Genomic DNA, 20,767 nt, shown 5'->3' with positions numbered 1-20,767 from the left:
TTATGTTAAGAAGGAAGTAATGATTGAAATTATAATTATTTTCCCTTTGTACTTGTACTTGGTTTGACAAGTGAAAGGAAAAAATTGTGCTGTTTGTTGTGTGATATTCATAACACTATTTTCTACCCAAGTATTGGGCATGTTATACATTATTTAAGACTTAGTCAAGAACAAAGAGTTAAATAACCTTTTCTCTGCTTGGAAGCAAATGAACCCGAAGGCAGAGCTGACTTATTGTTCTTATACGGTTTAATAAAGACAACTTGACTATACAGCTAAGCTTCTATGCCTTCCTAAGAAGATAAAAATGTCTCCAAGACCTTCTACTTTTCCATCATACTATAATTGTCCTCATTTTCTCTCCAATGCCATTCTTAATCTTAAAGAGAGAAATTCCTTAGAGGGGAGTAAAGCTGGAGAGTGGTCACAGTGTGATGGAAATCTTGCTTTTCTGTGTTACCAATCTCGGGATCTGTAGGAGAAATGTTTTCTCTTACGAAGACCTCACATTTTCTCAATTCTTTTCTCAGGTGCTGGGGATGGCCTTTGCACTGACACTGAACTGCCAGATTGACAAAACCAGTCAGGCCTTAGGACTGTGACTTGCAACTGCCCTGAGCTTAAAAGACTTATTTCTCTCTGGAAATCCAAAACACCTATAGTACGAGACCCCAAACAATCACCTGCCTGGCTGGCATTTTGGTTTTCTCTTATCTCTTTCTTGATTGGGTCCCTGTCTTCTAAATCCAAGGAAGAGAATATTTGTCATGAACTCTCCATCTCAAGGAGAAGACAATCATTCACCAACTGATGGCAGTAGCCATATCCCTTAAAGATGGTGAAACATACCTGGGTGAATTTTTTGGACATTAGAGGCCAAGAATATGTGGGTTTTTTTTTTTTTTTTTTGGTTTTTCGAGACAGGGTTTCTCTGTGTAGCATTGTGCCTTTCCTGGAACTCACTTGGTAGCCCAGACTGGCCTCGAACTCACAGAGATCCGCCTGGCTCTGCCTCCCCAGTGCTGGGATTAAAGGGGTGCCCACCACTGAGAATCTGTAGCCCTGCTGTCTTGAGATCCAATGATAGCTGCAGGCATGGGTATAGCTCTGAGTATTGTGTGAACCCCTGAATTTAGTATATGTGAGTCCCTGAATTTAGCCCTGAGTTCTACAAAAGATAGGTCCAAGTTTAAATGTTAGACTCTTAACAACTGTCAAATCAGTCTCTAGCCTCTAAATCATGCTACTTTCACTCTACATAAGAAACAAGCTAAAGGGAATTTTGGAGTCAGATGCACTGGACAAGTAATATACCCTGTTTCCTTTTGAACATAGGCCTTGGTAATAGGAATGTTCTGTGGATCTCTCTTCAAAGGGAAATATTTCAATTTCTTTGTTAAAATATCTTACTGATTTCTGTTACATCCATCCATCCATCCATCCATCTATCCATCCATCCATAAAAGACTATCTAATGATTATTATCCTTCTTAAGTCAGTCTTAAAGCCTTTGAATTATATAGTCATAGACCAATCCAGAAGTACTAATATCTCCACTGTGTTAGCTGATAATTGTATTCATGTTTATGTTGTTATTTCTATACCAAATAAGGTTCTGTTTAGGTACTATTTTAACAATTTAATAAACAAAATAGTTTATCATCACTATTCATCAAACATTTGACTCAGTCTGATATTTCTGCTAGCAAGCCAAATGTATTAGTATCTATTTTTGTGTAACAAGTTAGTCCAAAATATAGTGCTAAAGAACCTATACACATTTGTTTTGTTTATTGATTGATTTAAAGACAGGGTTTTGCTATGCAGCCCAGGCTGTCTTGGAACGTGCTATGTAGCCCAAATTGGCACCAAACTCATGATCATTCTGTTTCTACCTTCTGAATATTAGAATTACAGATATGTGCCACTGTACTTACTCAGGAAAACATTTATTATCTCATGGATTTAGGTAATCAAGAATGTGGAAGCAGCTGCAACAAATGATATTAGGTTGCTGTTGTTTTGCACAATCATGACTAAGTGGTCAGCCATGTCTTCAGTCATCTATAGTCTCTGTGGGAAAGGAATCCACTGCATGTTCTCACAATAAGCCTTATAGTATGGCCCCACATACTTTTACATAAGTAGTTTCCTGCACAATGAAACAGCTAAGACATAGAATGAGATACAGCAACCAGAATAGAAGCCACAGACCTTTTATAACCTAACCTAAAAGTGCTGCCATCAGTTATTCTTAGAACTGGTTCAAAAGTTCGATTCCCACTTGAGATTACACAAGGGTATGACTACTAGGAAGTTGAGATCATTGCTTGATTGCTAAACATTTTCTCACATTTGTTGTGTCAAGAAGACAGTATACTTGTCTATATGATAACTATATTCTATAAAGTAGAAAATTAGAAAATATATAATGTCTACTTACAGAACACAGAGGAAAGAAAAGAAAGTAATTGGTTTCTGTTCTATATATTTTCTGTAGGATCTTCTATCTCCCCTTAAGGAAAACTGGTTACCTTAGTGGGCTTCTATAGGGAAAACGTCTATTGGCATTTTATGAGGCATATAAAAAAGATAAGAGACACTTCTTTGTTCAAACTAACACTTAGTGACATCACCTGTTAAGTTTTCCTACCTGGTACCTGAGCTTTGTTCTTAGGTCTATTTTGATCTTCACTCCCAACTGTTGTGAAATTCTAAGAAGTCACCTATCAAGTGTTACAAATTCATCTATCTCCTCATCTAAGTCCTTGCCACACTCTTTCAATAGTATGTTGTCTGCAGTCTTTGTAGCCAGCAATGGCCCCATCTGAACTATTTCCCACACAGAAGATCAAATTATATGTGTAAAGCATAAATGTAATCATATATATTTTTAATAAATGAAACTCTTCATTGAACTGCTGTTTTGAAAATAAAATTCAGATACTTAATCTGCCACATCCTACAGAAAATGTCCATTCTTAACCTCTTAACCTTATCTCCTGACATTTTCACTCTTGTATTTTGTGATTTTGTTACAGTGATGTTTAATAAGTTGTATTAGACATTTTCTATATCTGTTAAATATTCTAACAGTTCCCTTTGTTTGGCTAATCTTTCCTTCCTGTAAACATTTCCCTAATCTCTCAAGGTTTAGAATTACTAAGTCTTTCCAAGTATGGGCTATCATCCTAATCTCTCATTTGTGTGAGAGCTGAACTTTGGATTTGCTGCCAGGAACTGAATCCAGGGCCTCCTGCATGCTCACTCAATGTTCTGACACTGTGCTACTGTCTCAGCATTTGGAGCTGAATTTTTGGGTCACTTTTCTTTTTCTTTTCTTTCTTTTCTTTTCTTTTCTTTTCTTTTCTTTTCTTTTCTTTTCTTTTCTTTTCTTTTCTTTTCTTTTCTTTCCTTTTCTTCTTTTCTTTTCTCTTTTCTTTTCTTTTCTTTTCTTTTCTTTTCTTTTCTTTTCTTTTTTCCTTCCTTCCTTCCTCCCTCCCTCCGCCCCCTTCCCCTCCCTTCCTTCCTTTTTTGTTTTTGTTTGTTTGTTTTTTGAGACAGGGTTACTTTGCATAGCCCTGGTTGTTCTGGAACTAGCTCTGCAGACCAGGCTGGCTCTGAACTCACATAGATCTGCCTCCCTCTGCCTCCTGATTGCTGGGATTAAAAGTGTGTGCTTTGGATCACTTTTAAGGAGCACGACACAGCAGAATACAGATGTAGTTCCATTTAAATTTTGAGACAATGTCTCTTTTATGTGCTTATGTTACATACTCATAAAAAGTTCACAGCTACTATCACAAATGTAAGTCTTATATTGCTAGCTCTTAATCACCTTTTCTTGAGATACATTCTTACTGTGTAGCCTAGACTGGCCTTGAATTTAGTTCATAGTGCAGGCTGGCCTTAAACTCAGTATGTCGTTCAGGATGGCCTGAATTACAATTCAGCAGTGATTCTCCTGCTTCAGCCTCTCAAGTGCTGGAATTACAGTTATGTGCCATCAATACTGACACATTATCACATTATAATTATTTATTTTTGTCTATTAATCACCATCTTGATCAAATTAGAAAAGGAGATGAAGATATAAATTAACTATAAGTAAAAATAAGACCATGTTCAATGAACTATCAGGAATTGTCCAGAGGGGGAAAAATGAGCCCTCATAAAAGAGGGAAAGTAGTTTTTGTTGTCCGATTAAGACTTGGACTGAGAAAGAAGAACAAAGCGAAGGTAAAGAAGAAAAGGTGAAGGAGAGGAGGTCTAGGAGGTGACAGGTTCGACTAAAATTTATTACAAGCTTTCATAGACTGTTTCAAGGAATATTAAGAGGGAACACACTTTTAATCAATTATGAGGCAAATACAACTTTGATATTGACACCGAACAAAGAAAATATTAGAAGCCAATTCCATTTATAAGCATAGACACAAGAATCTTAAAAAAAAAGAAAATGGTTAAAAAAAAATGTAGTAGTAAGTAAAGCGACTAAAATGAATTTATCTTAGGAATGTATGTCAGTATTAAAATCAATAAATTAAATATATTAAACAATTAAAGTGACTAGGCATCATGGTACAGTACATAATTCCATCACTCAGGAGGCAGAGACAGTGAGTTCCAGGCTAGCACGGGCTATATAACAAGACTGTGTCTGAAAAATCAAACCAAAACGCAGGGAACAAGAATTGAAGAGAAATATATATATATATATATATATATATATATATATATATATATATATATATATATATATATGAAGTTTCCATTTGTCTCCCAGGCTCACACAGTGCCAAATTCTCTTTTCTCTGCCATTTGATAGTGAGCCTTCTGTGGTGTGTTCAGACACTAGTGTGGACCAATGATAGGCAAATGTTCAGAGTACAATGTGGGTGTAAAATATCAGACTCCCCCTCAACAGTACCCTGAGTTCTGGGATTTTTGTATTGTACAAACCTGTACATACCTGTCCTGTCTGGTCTTTGAAATCATCATACAGCTACTGTTGGGAGAACTGTAATCTGATACCAGCTTTTCTATCATCAAGAAGCCACCAAATAACCTTCAAAATAGTAATATGTGACATAATCTAAGTGTCAAAGCAAATCATGATTTATTGATGACTTTCTCTGTGAAATCAGGAGCAAGATCATCAAACTCAGTAGTAGAGTACTTGTCTGGAATGCATGCTGCCCTGGATACAATCTCAGTAGCACAAAAAGAAAATAAGCCATTATCACACATCTGAATGGGCAAAAAGGGGAGACAAAGATGAGGCATAAAGAACGGAGCAGATGCGAATAACTGTTTTGATTTACCCACAGCATAACTACAAGGATGGGAAATCCAAAATCATTACAAGTGAAATGTGAAAAGTAATAAAGTTTAGCAATGGTGTTTGGTATAAAACCAACACAGTAAACAACAACAACAACAACAAAAACCCAACTGTGTTTCTTTATATGCCATATACAGAAAAGAAAGAGAATTTATTTTAATGGTATCAAAAGTAAAAAAAGGACACAAAATTAAAGTCTGCCAAAGAAATATAAAACAATCACAAAGGAGATAATCAAATTTTATCAAAATGTTAAATAACAGAGATCTATCTTAAACATATACAATCACAGGACCTCTATTGCCATAACTAATTGGAAAACTCACTATTTCTATGTATCTATTCTTCACAACTTAGGTCATAGATTAAATACAATTCTAGTTAAAAACTTCAACAAAATTTTTTGATGGAATCTAAATAGATAATTCTAAAATTTATGTGAAAATGCATAGAGCCCAAACCACTGAGATGTCCTTCAAGAAAAGCCACAATTTGGAGTTTGTTTTAAAATATTAATCCCCATTACACCCTTACAATTATAATATTTAAAGTAAATATGACTGAGAAGTTGTACTGTTTAGGTTATTAAAACACAGATGACATTTGTTAGCAAACTGAGAAAGAGGCCTGCATTGAAAGATGCAGAAGCATCTGCATATAACAACTCCATCCAAACAATGGTGTCAAAGACTTCACAAATTTCTATTCTGACTTTTAAGGTTAGTAGTCCTGAAAGGACCCTATTTCTGTAAAATGCCGTCCCAAGGAAGCTCAACACAGACTTGAGAAGTTCCTAGCCAAGTCTTCATGATAGATGACTATTCTCCTGAACTATATCTTAGAGCATTAACTTCAGAAATTTTGCAATTATAAATCCATTCTCTGTTCTTTGAGATGTCAGTCTTCTAGCAATTTACCTCAGAGAAAACTACTACATAACAGACGTCTTTATCAACATCTATGCCCCTGCTAAGGATCAGAGAACATCACTGAAGAGGAGGTGGAAAGAATGTAATATCTGGAGTATTGTGAGGAGTGCTGTGAAATTTTATCTTTTATATATAACTCACTATTCACAGTAGCTCTGACTACCTAGACAAGATCAAGCCAGTTAATATCCCAGTATGGACGGAACAGGCAATCACAAGGTTCCATCTCCAACTAAGAAGCTATTGGCAGTTGATATCTGCTGCAGGAGAGAGAGAGTTTTTGGGTATGCACCCATATATAGGTGGTACTTATTTAACTTAGCAGGTTATTAAGAGAAAAAATAAGATGCTAAAATATTTTGAAACAGTTCAGCATCTGTTCACATAAAGTATCTTCAGAAGATAGAAATAGAAAGAATATACATCAGTTGACTAAATACCACATACAATAGAATTATTGCCATGATTAAAATGAATGTTAAAAATTAAAGAATTTCCCTTAAAGTCAGGAATGAAGCAGGACTGTCCACTACCACCACTCTAACCCAACATTCTGCTTGGACGCTTAGTTATAACAATAAAGCAAAAGAATAAAAAAAGGAATGTAAATGAGAAAGGAGGAAATTATAGCTCTTTATCCATAATTGATAGTATCCTACACTTAAAAGACAAAAGTACTTCATTAGTAAGTTCTTGAATATGACAAATACTGTTAGCAAGGCAACAGGATACAAAATCAATGTACAAAAGTCAATAGCTTTTCCATACACCAATAACACATTCAATAAGGAAAAACAGAAAAATAGTTCCATTCACAATATCCATGCCTACAAAAAAAACCTCCAAGAAATAACTAAGAATGCAGTAGATATACATAATGGACTTTTAAAACATGAAAGAAAAAATCTGAAGAAGACATTTGGAGGTAGAAAGATATTCCATGTTCATAGATTGGCAGAATTAATATTGCAAAAGTAACCATATCACCAATAGCAATGTGCAGATTCAAGGCAAATTTTAGCAAAATTTCAGTGATTTTTTTCATAGGATTAGAAAAAAAACATAAAATTCACACGAAAGCACAAAAGTCCCCAGAGCACCCAAGCAAAAATTTAGATAAGAAATATAATGCCAGAGGCATCACAATAGCCAACCTAAAATTATCTCTAGAGTCATAATGACAAAAACAGAATAGGAGTTGCAAAAAACAGATATATAGACTGATGAAATAGAATTGAGTACCCATAACCAAACATATTCAACTATATCTATCTGAATTTCAACACATTTGACCAAAGCATACATTGGAAGAAAGACAGTCTCTTTGACAAGTGGTACTGGAAAAACTGGATATCAATATGTAGAGAACTGAAACAAGATCTCTATCACTCTATGGCACAGAAAGAAACTGGAAATGGATCAAAGATTCTAATGTAAGACTTGACACTTTGAAAGTAGTAGAGAAAATAATAGGAGAAATACTTCAAGATCTATCCTTTGGCAATGGCTTCCTGAATATGATTCTAATAGCTCATAAAATAATGGCAATAATTGACTACTGGGATCATATCAGAGTAAAACCCTTATGTACAGAAAAGGAAACAATTAATAGAGTGATGAGATGGAATCCATAAAGAAGAAAATTGCCAATTATTCATCTGGCAGAAAATTAATAGGAAAAAATACAAAGAATCAAATTATTAATCACAAATTAATTTTAAATCAGTAAATATAACTAAGTTGAATAAATAATTTTCAAATGAAGAAATATAAATATTTAGTAAATATTAAGAATATAAATGTTTTGTATATAGATGAAATATTCATCTCTTTAATAACCATGGGAAAAATCAAAACTACATTGAGATTCCATTTCATTCCAGTCATGATGGCTACCATCAAGAAAACACAAAACAACAAATGTTCTTAAGAAAACAGGGGAAAAAAGAACTTTTATATACAGTTTGTGGGAATGAAATTTAATATGCCCTGATGTGGCTGTGTATTTAGTCTCAGGACAAAGTTTATTCTTCAGGACACCTGCCTAACCACAATGGATCAGTAATAACTGATGTGGGTTCCATTTTATACTTGTCTTCTCTCTATTTACACCCATCTTTCCTTCCTAAGTTCCTGACCTGCAGAGTTCAAGGTCTAATAATAGATTTAAAAAGATTATATTTTTAGAGAATTTCATTCAGATTCCAAAATTATATAAAACTCAAATCTTGATGATAGAAAGGGTATGCATAATATGTATGAATACAGAATTCTAAAATTTTGGTTTTAAATTAGCCTACAAGATAACCCACAACATATTCTTTGTCTAATTAAAGCTAATTGACTTAAAATGATCATTGAAAGCAGACAGATGTAGGGATTTAGATGCTTGAGATATATCAATGCCTATTGCAAAAATCTCTACTCTCAAGGAGCTCATGTTTTTATAGAAAGAGACCAACATTAAAAATAAAGTATTCTGGATATTTCACGTGGCCAGATGTGTAATTTGCAATGTTTTTAACATTGGACAAAAGATTAATGGAGAATATATAAGGAACTCCCCCAAAACAGCAAAATAACACAAAACAAAAACAACCCCCCCACAATAATAAAAAAAACACAGCTAGAAAAGGATTCTTCTAAAACACAATTAAAAATTGGCAATAGGGGCTGGTGAAATGACTCAACATTTAAGAGCACACACTGCTTATCAAGAGATCACAAGTTTGTTTGCTAATACCCATATCAAACAACTCACAACTGCCTGTAACTCCAATGTAAAAAATAAAGATCCAACTTAAAAATCATTAAATGGAATAAAAACAAAGCATACCATATTGGCCACTGCAGCTGTTGTTGTTATTTTTAAGTGACTTCATTATTGGTATACAGAAAAGCTACTAATTTTTGTTTCTTGATTTTGTACCCTGCTACTTTTCTAAAAGTGTGTGTTTTGGGGCTAGAGAGATTGCTCAGTAGTTAAGAGCATGCTATTCTTGCATATGACCCAGATTCTCTTCATAGTATTCTCATTGCTGCTCATAATTATTCTCAAGTCCAGTTCTTGGGTTCCCGGTGCCCCCTTCTGGTCTCTGTGGGAACCAGGAACATGTCTGTTGCTCATATATACATGCGAGCAAAAACTCATATACATAAAATAAAACATACAAAAAGTTTTAAAAACTGTATCTTGGATAAAAGGTTGATAGTGGATTTTTTGGGATTTTTTAAGTAGAAGGCCATTTCATCTGCACATAGGGATTTGACTTAATCCTTTCTTGTATTGGTGCTTCATTTTATTTCATTTATTTTGTCTTATTGAGAACTATATTGAATGAAAATTAAGTGATTATGTACCTCTGTATCATTTGAAATTTCACAGGAAATGCTCAGTTTTTCCCTACTCTTAGTACAATGCTGGCCATAGGTTTGACATATTTATTATGCCTTTATTATGTAGATGTATGTTCTCTTTATTCTGAGTTTCTTCAGGTAATTTCATGAAGAAATGTTGAACTTTCCATACTGATTGAAATGATTATGTGATTTGTGTCTTTATATCTATTCATATACTGAATCACACTTGCATTCCTTCAATGAAACCAAAATGGTCTTCTGTGTGTGTGCGACTATGATTGCATGCATGCTATGGCATGTCTGGAGGTCAGAGGACATTTTTTTGCCATTGGCTCTTTCCTTCTACCTTTACATGGGTTCCTTGTATTGAACTCAGGTAGGTATACTTGTGAAACACGTCCCTTGATCTTCTTAATGTGTTCTTAAACTTGGTATGCAAGGTGCTACCAAATATCTTGCTGTGTAAAGGAGCTTGATACATAAGCCTGGTAACCTGGGTTCAATCGTTGGAACTCACATAAATATGGAAGGAAACAACTGACTCCACAAAGCTGTCTCCTGATCTACATAATATTCCACATCACTCACATGCACATTACGTACACATATATGTGCACACACACACACACACACACACACACACACACACACACACACGCACACACACAAATAATAATGAAGATGTTAAATTGGTTTGTAAGAATTTTACTGAGAAATTTTGAGCTCATGTTTATCAGGGAAATTGGTCTATAGTATTCTATCCCATGACTTTACATGATTTTGGTATCAAAGTAATATTGGCTTTGTAGGATGAATATGATAGTGTCCCATCTATTTTATTGAAGAGTGTGATGAGCACTAGAGTTATCTCCTTTTTAAAGACTTTTCTAGAATTTAATCACCAAATAATCTGATATTTGGCTTTTCTTTGCTAGGATATTTTTTATTTCTGTTTCAAGGCTTTCATATGTTTGTTTATATCTTCTTGATTTAACATGTGTCTGAGAATGTATGCCCTTCAAGACTTTCCAGTTTTTTGCAATCTAAATTTCAAAATATTTCCTGATTCCTGTATTTCATTGTAATCTACAGTGACCACTTCATTTTTATCTTTAGTTTTATCTTTTTTAAAAATTATTTTATTTTATATGAATTTGGTTTTTTGCCTGCACGAATGTTTGTTTACAACTAAGCAAGTCCACAGGAGACGTTGGAAGGAATACTTCAATCTGAAAATAGTGGACACCCAAGAAGACACAAAGAAATAAACAAATCCAGGAAAGTTAATCAAAGAAGTCTCCAAAAAAACACTACAGAAAAATGAAACATCAGGAATTAATACACATAACCAATAATAACTCAGGACTAGCAGTCTCAATTACCCAATAAAGAGTCACAGACTATAAAATTGGATTAGGAAAGAGGATCCATCTATTTTGCTGCCTCTAAGAAAGACACTTCACCATCAAAGACAGACACTGCATTAGGGTACAGAATTCCAACACAGTAAGAATATGTGAATCCAATAGCTGATCACACCAATAAACATACCAGTTGGACAAAAATAAAACAGAGAAACATTGGAGTTAATTGGTACCATAAGACAAATGGACATTAAGAAAGTTCTGTAGAACATTTCACCCAACACATTCTTCATACAACTGCCAACTTATAGTACTGTACCCAACAAAACAACCTGTCACAACTGATGCAGAAAAAGCAAAAGTAAACTAAAGCCACAGTTACTGAATGGAATAGGAAATAAAACACATCTTTCTGTTCTTTCTATTAAGACTCTCATTTTAGCTTTAACAATAGGCACCTTCTTAAAGTATAAGGATGGAAAAAAGAATTCTAGGCATATGGGACATTGGCAGGAATTGCTACCCTAAAAGATGATGAAATAGGCTTCCATTCAGCTAGGCAGTGTCTCTTTTTATTGTAAAGCTGTTGCCATTAATATTTAAAGATCTCATTGAACAGTATGTGTTGACTGCAGTCATTTTGGTATGTTGTTTTGCTCTTTTGGTTCTTTGTGTAATAGGAATTATGACTTTAGTTTTCTTTTTACAGTATTTTTTTTTCTTTTTTATTATTATTATTATTATTATTATTATTATTATTATTATTTTACAACACCATTCAGTTCAACATAATAGCCACAGAATCCCCTGTTCTCCCCCTCTCGCCCACCCCTCCCCCCAGCCCACCCCCCATTCCCACCTCCTCCAGATCAAGGTCTCTCCCGAGGACCGGGGTTGACCTGGTAGACTCAGTCCAGGCAGGTCCATTCCCCCCTCCCAGACCGAGCCAAGTGTCCCTGCATAAGTCCCAGGATTCAAACAGCCAACTCATGCAACGAGCCCAGGACCTGGCACCAATGCACAGCTGCCTCCCAAACAGATCAAGCCAAATGACTGTCTCACCCGTAACTTCATATGGAAAAACAAAAAACCCAGGATAGCTAAAAGAAACCTGTACAATAAAACAACTTCTGGAGGCATCACAATCCCCGACTTCAAGCTCTACTATAGAGCTACAGTAATAAAAACAGCCTGGTATTGGCATAAAAACCGACATGTGGACCAATGGAATCGAATTGAAGACCCTGACATTAACCCACACACCTATGGACATATAATTTTTGACAAAGAAGCCAAAAGTGTACAATGGAAAAAAGAAAGCATCTTCAACAAATGGTGCTGGCATAACTGGATATCAGCATGTAGAAGGCTGCAAATAGATCCATATCTGTCACCGTGCACAAAACTTAAGTCCAAGTGGATCAAAGACCTCAACATAAATCCAGCTACTCTGAACCTGCTAGAAGAAAAAGTAGGAAATAGTCTTGAACGCCTTGGCATAGGAGATCACTTCCTAAATATAACACCAGTAGCGCAGACACTGACACAAACAATCAATCAATGGGACCTCTTGAAACTGAGAAGCTTTTGTAGAGCAAAGGATACGGTCAACAAGGCAAAGCGACAGCCTACAGAATGGGAAAAGATCTTCACCAACCCCACATCTGACAGAGGACTGATATCCAGAATATATAAGGAACTCAAGAAATTAGACATCAAAAGGACCAACAGTCCAATTGAGAAATGGGCTTTAGAACTAAACAGAGAATTCTCAACAGAGGAATCCCAAATGGCTGAAAGACATTTAAGGAATTGCTCAACTTCCCTAACCATCAGGGAAATGCAAATCAAGACAACTCTGAGATACCACCTTACGCCTGTCAGAGTGGCTAAGATCAAAAACACTGAAGACACTTTATGCTGGAGAGGATGTGGAACTAGGGGAACTCTCCTCCACTGCTGGTGGGAATGCAAGCTTGTACAGTATTTGCTATGCATATTTCTCTCTATCCCAAGCTACTTCTTCCCATATTCTGTTTATGATTGGTCATCTGGATATGGATTCTTCTTGCCTATTTGCATCATGGAAAGTCTTTCTTTCTGAATCAATTGTGGCAGATAGTTTTTCTGGGTAGAGTAGTGCCCACACACCAAAGACTATGTATTCTACTCAGCAGCCCATGGAAACTTTCCTAAAATAAACCACATTCTGGGACACAAAAGATTTTCACCAAATTCAAAAAGTTAAATAAATTTCATGTATCACATCTGACCAAAAAAACAATGTAATGTGGCATGTCTCCTGTGAATCCCACAGATCACCCCACCCCCAGACCTCCCTTGCCTACCCATCTCAGTACTCTGTCCCAGCCCCTAACCTAGATGGGCACCCCTGCTCAACCACAGACAATATCTGCCAAAAGACCAAGTAGGCTACCTACAGACCATCCCTACTCTCTCTTACCACAGACCCAATTCTCAGGGTCACCTCTAGTTCTGCAAAAGAACACCAGCCACAGCTTTCCTTCTCTACTGTGTACTTCTCCTGTAGATTCTTCAGGTCATACGCTCATGACTTCCCTCCCATTCCTCCCTTCCATTCCTCCCTCCCATTCCCCCAGCAAGCATGCCCTAGTAAACAATCAGCAAACAGGTCAAGAAAGCAAGCAACACTCAGCAAATGTACTCTCTGAAAATCCAAAGAGGAAGTATAAACCAAAGAAAAAAACACCCATCCAACAACCACAAACCCAGAAAGCAGCACCTAGACCTATAACCACCCAAAACCCAGATGCCTAGATGCCAGCATTAAAAACACAATGAATAACAGTCATGGCAATAGTCACCACCAGAGCCCAGCTATCCTACCACAGCACATTCTAAATATTCCAACATAGCTTAAGCACAAGAAAAAAACCCTTATAAATAACTATATGAAATTGATAGATGTCCTTAACAAGGAGATGAATAAATTCCTCAAAGAGATCCAGGAAAACGCAAACAAATAATTGAAGGAAATGAATAACTTCATTAAAGAAAGCCAAAGAAAACAAGCAAACAATTGAAGAAAACAAAAATTGTTCAAGATCTGAAAATAGAAATAGAAGCAATAAAGAAAACACAAATTGAGGGAATTCAGGAAATGGAAAATCTGGGTAAGTGAACAGGAACTACAGATACAAGCATCACCAACAGGATTCAAGAGTTGGAAGAGAGAATCTCAGGCATTGAAGATACAATAGAAGAATGGATTCATTGTCCAAAGAAAATGTTAGATTTAAAAAAAAAAACCAAAAAAAACCTCCTAACACAAAACACCAAGTAAATCTGGGACACTAAAAAAGACCAAACTTAAGACTAATAGGAATAGAAGGAGAAGAATCACAACTCAAAAACCCAGAAAATATATTGAACAAAATCATAGAAGAAAATTTCCCTAACCTAAAGGCTACAAACTCATGGAAACTGAACACCATTCAACAGAATTACCATCGGCAAAGAATGAAAAAGAATACCTGCTTATGTGACTTGTGAGTAGAGTGTATTGGATCTAAGAAAACACACTGTTCTTACCATTTTCCTAAGCAAAGTTGAAAGAGAAATTGCCTCTGTTAGTACAAACACAGTGCTTTTCTCCTGAGCAACTCCCCCAATTCCAGTCACATTAGTAAATGCAGTTCAAAGAGAAGTCACCTCTTTATTGAAAACAGTGTGCTTCTTGTAAGAGAATTTACTGTTGTATTCACATTCATAAATGCAGTTGAAAGACATTTTGCCTCTTTGCAGAGAGAGAGACAGAGACAGAGACAGAGAGAGACAGATAGAGACAGAGAGACAGAGACAGAGAAATTAAAGACTTCAAAGAATTCAATGAAAATGACTGCACAACATATCCAAACTTATGGGATACAATGAAAGTGGAGCTAAGAGGAAAATTAATAGAACCAAGTTCCTGCAGAAATAAATTAATGCTCATATCAGTCACTTAAGAGCACACTTGAAAGAGCTAGAACAAAAAGAAGCAGACACATCCAAGAGTTGTGGCAGGCAGGAAATAATCAAAATCAGGGATGAAATCAATAAAATAGAAACAAAGAGAACAGTACAAAGAATCAAAGAAACAAAGAACTGGTTCTTTGAGAAAATCAACAAGATAGAAAAATCTTTATCCAAACTAAAAGGCTGAGAAAGAATATCCAAATTAATAAAATCAGAAATGAAAAAGGAGACATAACAACAGACACTAAGAAAATCCAGAGAATCATTAGGTGATACTTCAAAAACCTGTACTCCAAAAAAATGGAAAATCTAAAAGAAATGGATAATTTTCTTGATATGTACCACTTACCAAAGTAAGTCAAGATCAGATAAACAATTTAAATAGACCCATAAGCCACAAGGAAATCAAAGCAGTCATTAAAAGTCTCCCAACAACAACAACAAAAAGGCCCAGGGCCAGACAGTTTCAGCACAGAATTTTACCAGACCTTCAAAGAAGAGCTAACATTAATACTCCTCAAATTATTCCATACAATAGAAACAGAAAGAAAATTTCCAAATTCATTTATGAGACCACCACCACCTTGATACTGAAACCACACAAAGACTCAACAAAAAAGAGAATTACAGACCAATCTCACTCATGAACAAAGATGCAAAAACACTCAATAGAATACTTGCAACCGAATCAATGAACACATCAAAAATATCATCCACCATGATCAAGTGGGCTTTATTTCAGAAATGCAGGGATAGTTTAACATATGAAAAATTTTCAATGTGATCCACTATATAAACAAAGTGAAAGAAAAAAAAAACATGATCATCTCGTTAGATGCTGAAAAAGCCTTTGACAAAATCCAAAACCTTTCATGATAAAAGTTCTGGAGAAATCAGGGACACAAGGAAGATACCTAAATGTAATAAAGGCAATATATTACAAACCATTAGCCAACATTAAATTAAATGGAGAGAAACTTGAAGCAATGCCACTAAAACCAGGAACAAGACAAGGCTGTATGCTCTCTCTTATGTATTCAATACAGCACTTGAAGTTCTAGCTAGAGCAATAAGACAACTAAAGGAGACCAAGTGGATACAAATTGGAAAGGAAGAAGTAAAATATCATTATTTGCAGAAGATATGATGGTATACAAAAGCAACCTTAAAAATTCTACCAAGGAACTTCTACAACTGATAACACCTTAAGTGAAGTAACTGGATACAATATTAACTAAAAAAAATAACAGTAACCCTCCTATATACAAATGATAAATGGGCAGAAAAAGAAATCAGGGATACAACACCCTTCACAATACCTATAAATAATATAAAATATTTTGGTGTAACTCTAACAAAGCAAGTGAAAGGTTTCTAAGACAAGAAATTCAAGTCTTTGAAGAAAGAAACTGGAGAAGATATTAGAAGATGGAAGATTTCCCATGCTCATGGATAGGTAGAATTAACATAGTAAAAATGGCTATCTTATAAAAACAATCAGCAGATTCAGTGTAATCCCTATTAAAATCCAAACACAATTCTTTATAGACATTGAAAGAACAATACTCAACTTCACGTGAAAAAACAAAAAGCCCAGGATAGGTAAAACAATCTTGTACAATAAAAGAACTTCCAGAGGTATCACCATCCCAGATTTCAAGCTCTACTATAAAGCTATAGTAATAAAAACTACATGGTATTGGCATATAAACAGACAGGTAGATCAGTGAAATCAAATAGAAGACCCAGACATAAATCCACACATCTATGGACACCTGACTTTTAAAAAGGAGCCAAAATTATACAATGGAAAAAAGAAAGCATCTTCAACAATTGGTGCTATTATAACTGAATGTCAGCATGTAGAAGAATCAAACAGATCCATATCTATAATCCTGCACAAAACTCAAGTCCAAGAAGATCCAAGACCTCAACATAAAACCAGATACACCGAACCTGATGGAAGAGAATGTGGTAGATTGCCTTGAACACATTGTCACAGGAAAGAGTATAGACGGAAGTTTTCCCATGTCCTGCCTGATCCTGCAGCCACCCAGTCCCAAGTAAACACAAAGAAGCTTATATTAATTACAAACTCTATGGCCTATGGCTCAGGCTTCTTGATAGCTAGCTCTAAAAACTTAACTCAACCCATGCCTATTAATTTCTATGTTGCTACATGGCCATGGCATGACCAGTCTGCTGGCATCTAGTTGCTCCTTGGTGGCAGGCTGGCATCTCTTCCAACTCTGTTTCTTCTCTCACTATGTTTTGGATTTTCCCACCTTGCTCCATCCTGCCCTGCTATAGGCTAATGCACCTTTATTTATTAGTCAATAGGAGCAACTCATATTCACAGCACACAGTAAGACATCCCACAGCACTTTCCCTTTTCTGTCCAATCAAAAAGGTTTTAACTTTAACATAGTAAAATTACATATAATAAAAGTTATCAAGCAAGACTTACAGTTATAATATCTAATCTATTTGTATTTGGCAAAATTAAAGAAAGTATTTTATCATTATCCTATTATTGTGAGTCTAACATTTTATATATAATTTATCTTTTATCATAACCAAGGAAAATTATAACTATCTAGTCTTCAACTCCATCAAAGATCCAAGAAGGATATAATATTGCCTGAGTAAACAGGAAGTGCATGGCAAGAAACTTCCATAATTCTAGAAATGACAGAGACATCTAGCTACCTGGACAGTCATCCAAAGTTCCTTTGTAATGTTGGGGAATTCATCTTCATCCTACAGGCCTAGAGTCTCTGGCAGACTTTTTAGTGAAGCAAGAAATTTAAAGGATTGTCTTGCCTATTGGCAAAGTTCATCAATCACCTCTCCCTGTGTGCTGCAGAATGTCTGGTGGTATCCTCTGAAGGACCATCTCACCTTGCAAAGTTCAGTGATCATCTTTCTATGGGTCCTGCATTTCCAGTTTATATAGCATCCTGTTAAACAGTTGGGGCAAGGGCACTTTCTTGCCCAAATGGCCAGTTTTGCCAAGAAGATAAATCCCATATGGAGTGTTTTTGATGCCCATCTTCCTCTTTGAAGTAAATTGGTACTGCCAGGAGCAGATGTTTCTCAATGTCCAAAAAAATCTAAGTTTTAAAACATTTTAAATGCCATATTCTGTAGGTCTTTGAAGTATTTAAAGATTATCTATCTAATTGAAATATATCTATGTATACCTAGAAAAATTAATTAACATGACTATAAGTTTGATTATGATATATAACTAATTATTAATCTGTATTTCTTAATTATACATTATAATTTTAAATGAGTTGCATAAACATAATACCTTAAACAAGAGTAGAAAAAAAATATATATATATAGTAAAGCAAAATTAACTTTAAATTTGTATCAATAAACTGAAATCCATATCAATTTAAAATATTTTGAGATAAACTTGTTTTTGGATTAAAGTAGATTAAATAATCTACCCTTTTATCCTATCATTTCTGTATCATACATTTCTATATCATATCCACCTTTCTTCTTTTAGAAAGAGATTAACTATGACCAATAACAATTTGGAACCAAACTTCTAAACAAAGATAAACATCCCTAATCCATTTTTTTTTGGGAATATGAGTGTAGTGTTCTAGGCTACTTCCTGCTGGTTGGGGGTTCTTTAATCTGTCCTGACTGGAATAGTCTGTGAAGCTGGATCATCTCAGCCAGTTGCCTTGAAGCTGTTTTGGATGTTGGATCATTTGGAGACCTCTCAGGGGGTATTCCTTGATGGAACCATATTACCCTGGAAGGAATCCACTTCTCAATTTCTGTGGAAACAAAAGTAGAACCTCTTTTCCAAAGCAATAGATCCTTAGGCCCAAATTTTGAAGTCAAGATACCTTTAAAATATGCATGTAGGTTTAACTTAGTAGCCCCTGCAATCAAATGTCTCTCTACAGTTAAAAATCCCCCCCAAAAAATATAATAATATGCAGTATCCACATTCTTTGTGCAATTTCCATCCTTATGTGACTTAACTTTCATATTATTCTTATTGTTTCTTTAAAGACTTTATTTTTAAAGCTACCTATTTCTTTATATAACTGCCTATATTCCTTTTCCTCTCTCTTGCAAGACTATGTATATGCTTATACATATTGTAAACTGTTTAGAAGATTATCCACCTGAATCAGTCCTATTGTGTATCTATAATTATTTTTTTATTCATTTTACATACCAACCACCTCACAACCCTCCTCCCACTCCCCCCTACTTTTCTCTCCTCCTCCTCCCCTCCTCTAACAGGGTAAGTTCTCTAATGGAGGGACATCTAAGGCTGGTATATTCAGTTGAGGCAGGACCAAGCTCCTCCCCACTTTATCAGGGGTGAGTAAGGCGTCCAAATGTAGGTAATGGGGTCCAGAAAGTCGGCTCATGCACCAGGGATAGATCCTGATCATACTGCCAGGGGCCCCTCAAACAGACCTAGCTACAAAACTGTCTCCTGTATGCTGAGGGTCTAGTCTGGTCCCATGCCGGTTCCATAGCTGTTAGTATGAAGTTCATGAGTTCATTTGAGCTTGGTTCAGTTGTCTCTGTAGATTTTCCCATCAAGATCTTGACCCCCCTCCCTTGCTCATATAATCCCTCTTCCCTCTCTTCAACTGGACTGCAGGAGCTCAGCCTGATACTTGGTTGTGGATCTCTGCATCTGCTTCCATCAGTTACTGGATGAAGGTTCTTAGGGTATTCACCAATTTGATTACCAGGGTAGCCCAGTTCAGGCATGCATACCACTATTGCTAGTAGTCTAATCTGGGGTCTTCCTTGTGGATTCCTGGGAATTCCCTAGCACCAAGTTCCTCCCTTATGACATAATGTCTCCCTCTATCAAGATATCTCATTTATTGCTCTCCCACTCCAACCCCCACCCCAGCTTGACCATCTCATTCCCTCATGATTTCATCATCCATCACTACCCTCTACTGACCCTGCCCCATCCTCAGTTTACTCAGTTGGATCTCCTCTGTTTCCCTTTCCCAAGGTGAACCTTACTTCCCTCTTAGGGTCCTCCTTGTTTCCTAACTTCTCTGGAGCTGTGGGTTGTAGTCTGATTATCCTTTGCTTTACATCTAGTATCCACTTATGAGTGAGTACATACCATGTTTGTCTTTCAGAGTCTGGGTTACCTCACTCGGGGTATTTTCTAGTTCCATCCATTTGCCTGCAAATTTCATGATATCATTGTTTTTTTTATAGCTGAGTAATACTCCATTGTGTATATGTACCACAATTTCTTTATCCATTCTTTGATTGAGGGGCATCAAGGTTGCTTCCAGGTTCTGGCTATTATGAATAGTGCTGCTACAAACATAGTTGAGCAAGTGTTATGCTTGAGCATCCCTTGGGTATATGCCCAAGAGTGGTATAGCTGGGTCTTGAGGAAGATTGATTCCCAGTTTTCTGAGAAAACACCATACTGACTTCCAAAGTGGCTGTACAAGTTTGCATTCCCACCAACAGTGGAGGAGAGTTCTCCTTATTCCACATCCTCACCAACATAAGCTGTCATTAGTGGTTTTGATCTTAGCCATTCTGACAGGTATAGGATGGCATCTCAGAGTCATTTTGATTTGCATTTACCTGAAGACTAAGGATGTTGAGCAATTCCTTAAATAACTTTTAGCCATTTGGGATTCTTCTGTCAAGAATTCTCTATTTAGATCTAAAGCCCATTTTTTAATTGGATTGTTTATTTTGCTGTCTCGCGTCTCGAGTCCTTTACATACTTTAGAGA

General features: G+C 35.9%; 1 protein-coding gene across 1 annotated transcript in view; it reads left to right on the top strand.

The window, feature by feature from the left end:
• The window catches only part of Cd53 (CD53 molecule), a 32,759-nt gene extending 29,841 nt beyond the window's left edge, over positions 1–2,918 (top strand). The window contains exon 8 of the mRNA XM_006979517.4: positions 531–2,918. Coding sequence (XP_006979579.1) covers positions 531–602 — 72 coding nt within the window. The 3' untranslated portion in view covers positions 603–2,918. The remainder of the gene's footprint in view (positions 1–530) is intronic.
• Positions 2,919–20,767: the final 17,849 nt, after the last annotated feature.

Source organism: Peromyscus maniculatus, chromosome 6 (genome assembly GCF_049852395.1).
Source record: "Peromyscus maniculatus bairdii isolate BWxNUB_F1_BW_parent chromosome 6, HU_Pman_BW_mat_3.1, whole genome shotgun sequence".
NCBI lineage: Eukaryota > Metazoa > Chordata > Mammalia > Rodentia > Cricetidae > Peromyscus > Peromyscus maniculatus.
This window is presented reverse-complemented; position numbering and strand designations above follow the sequence as displayed.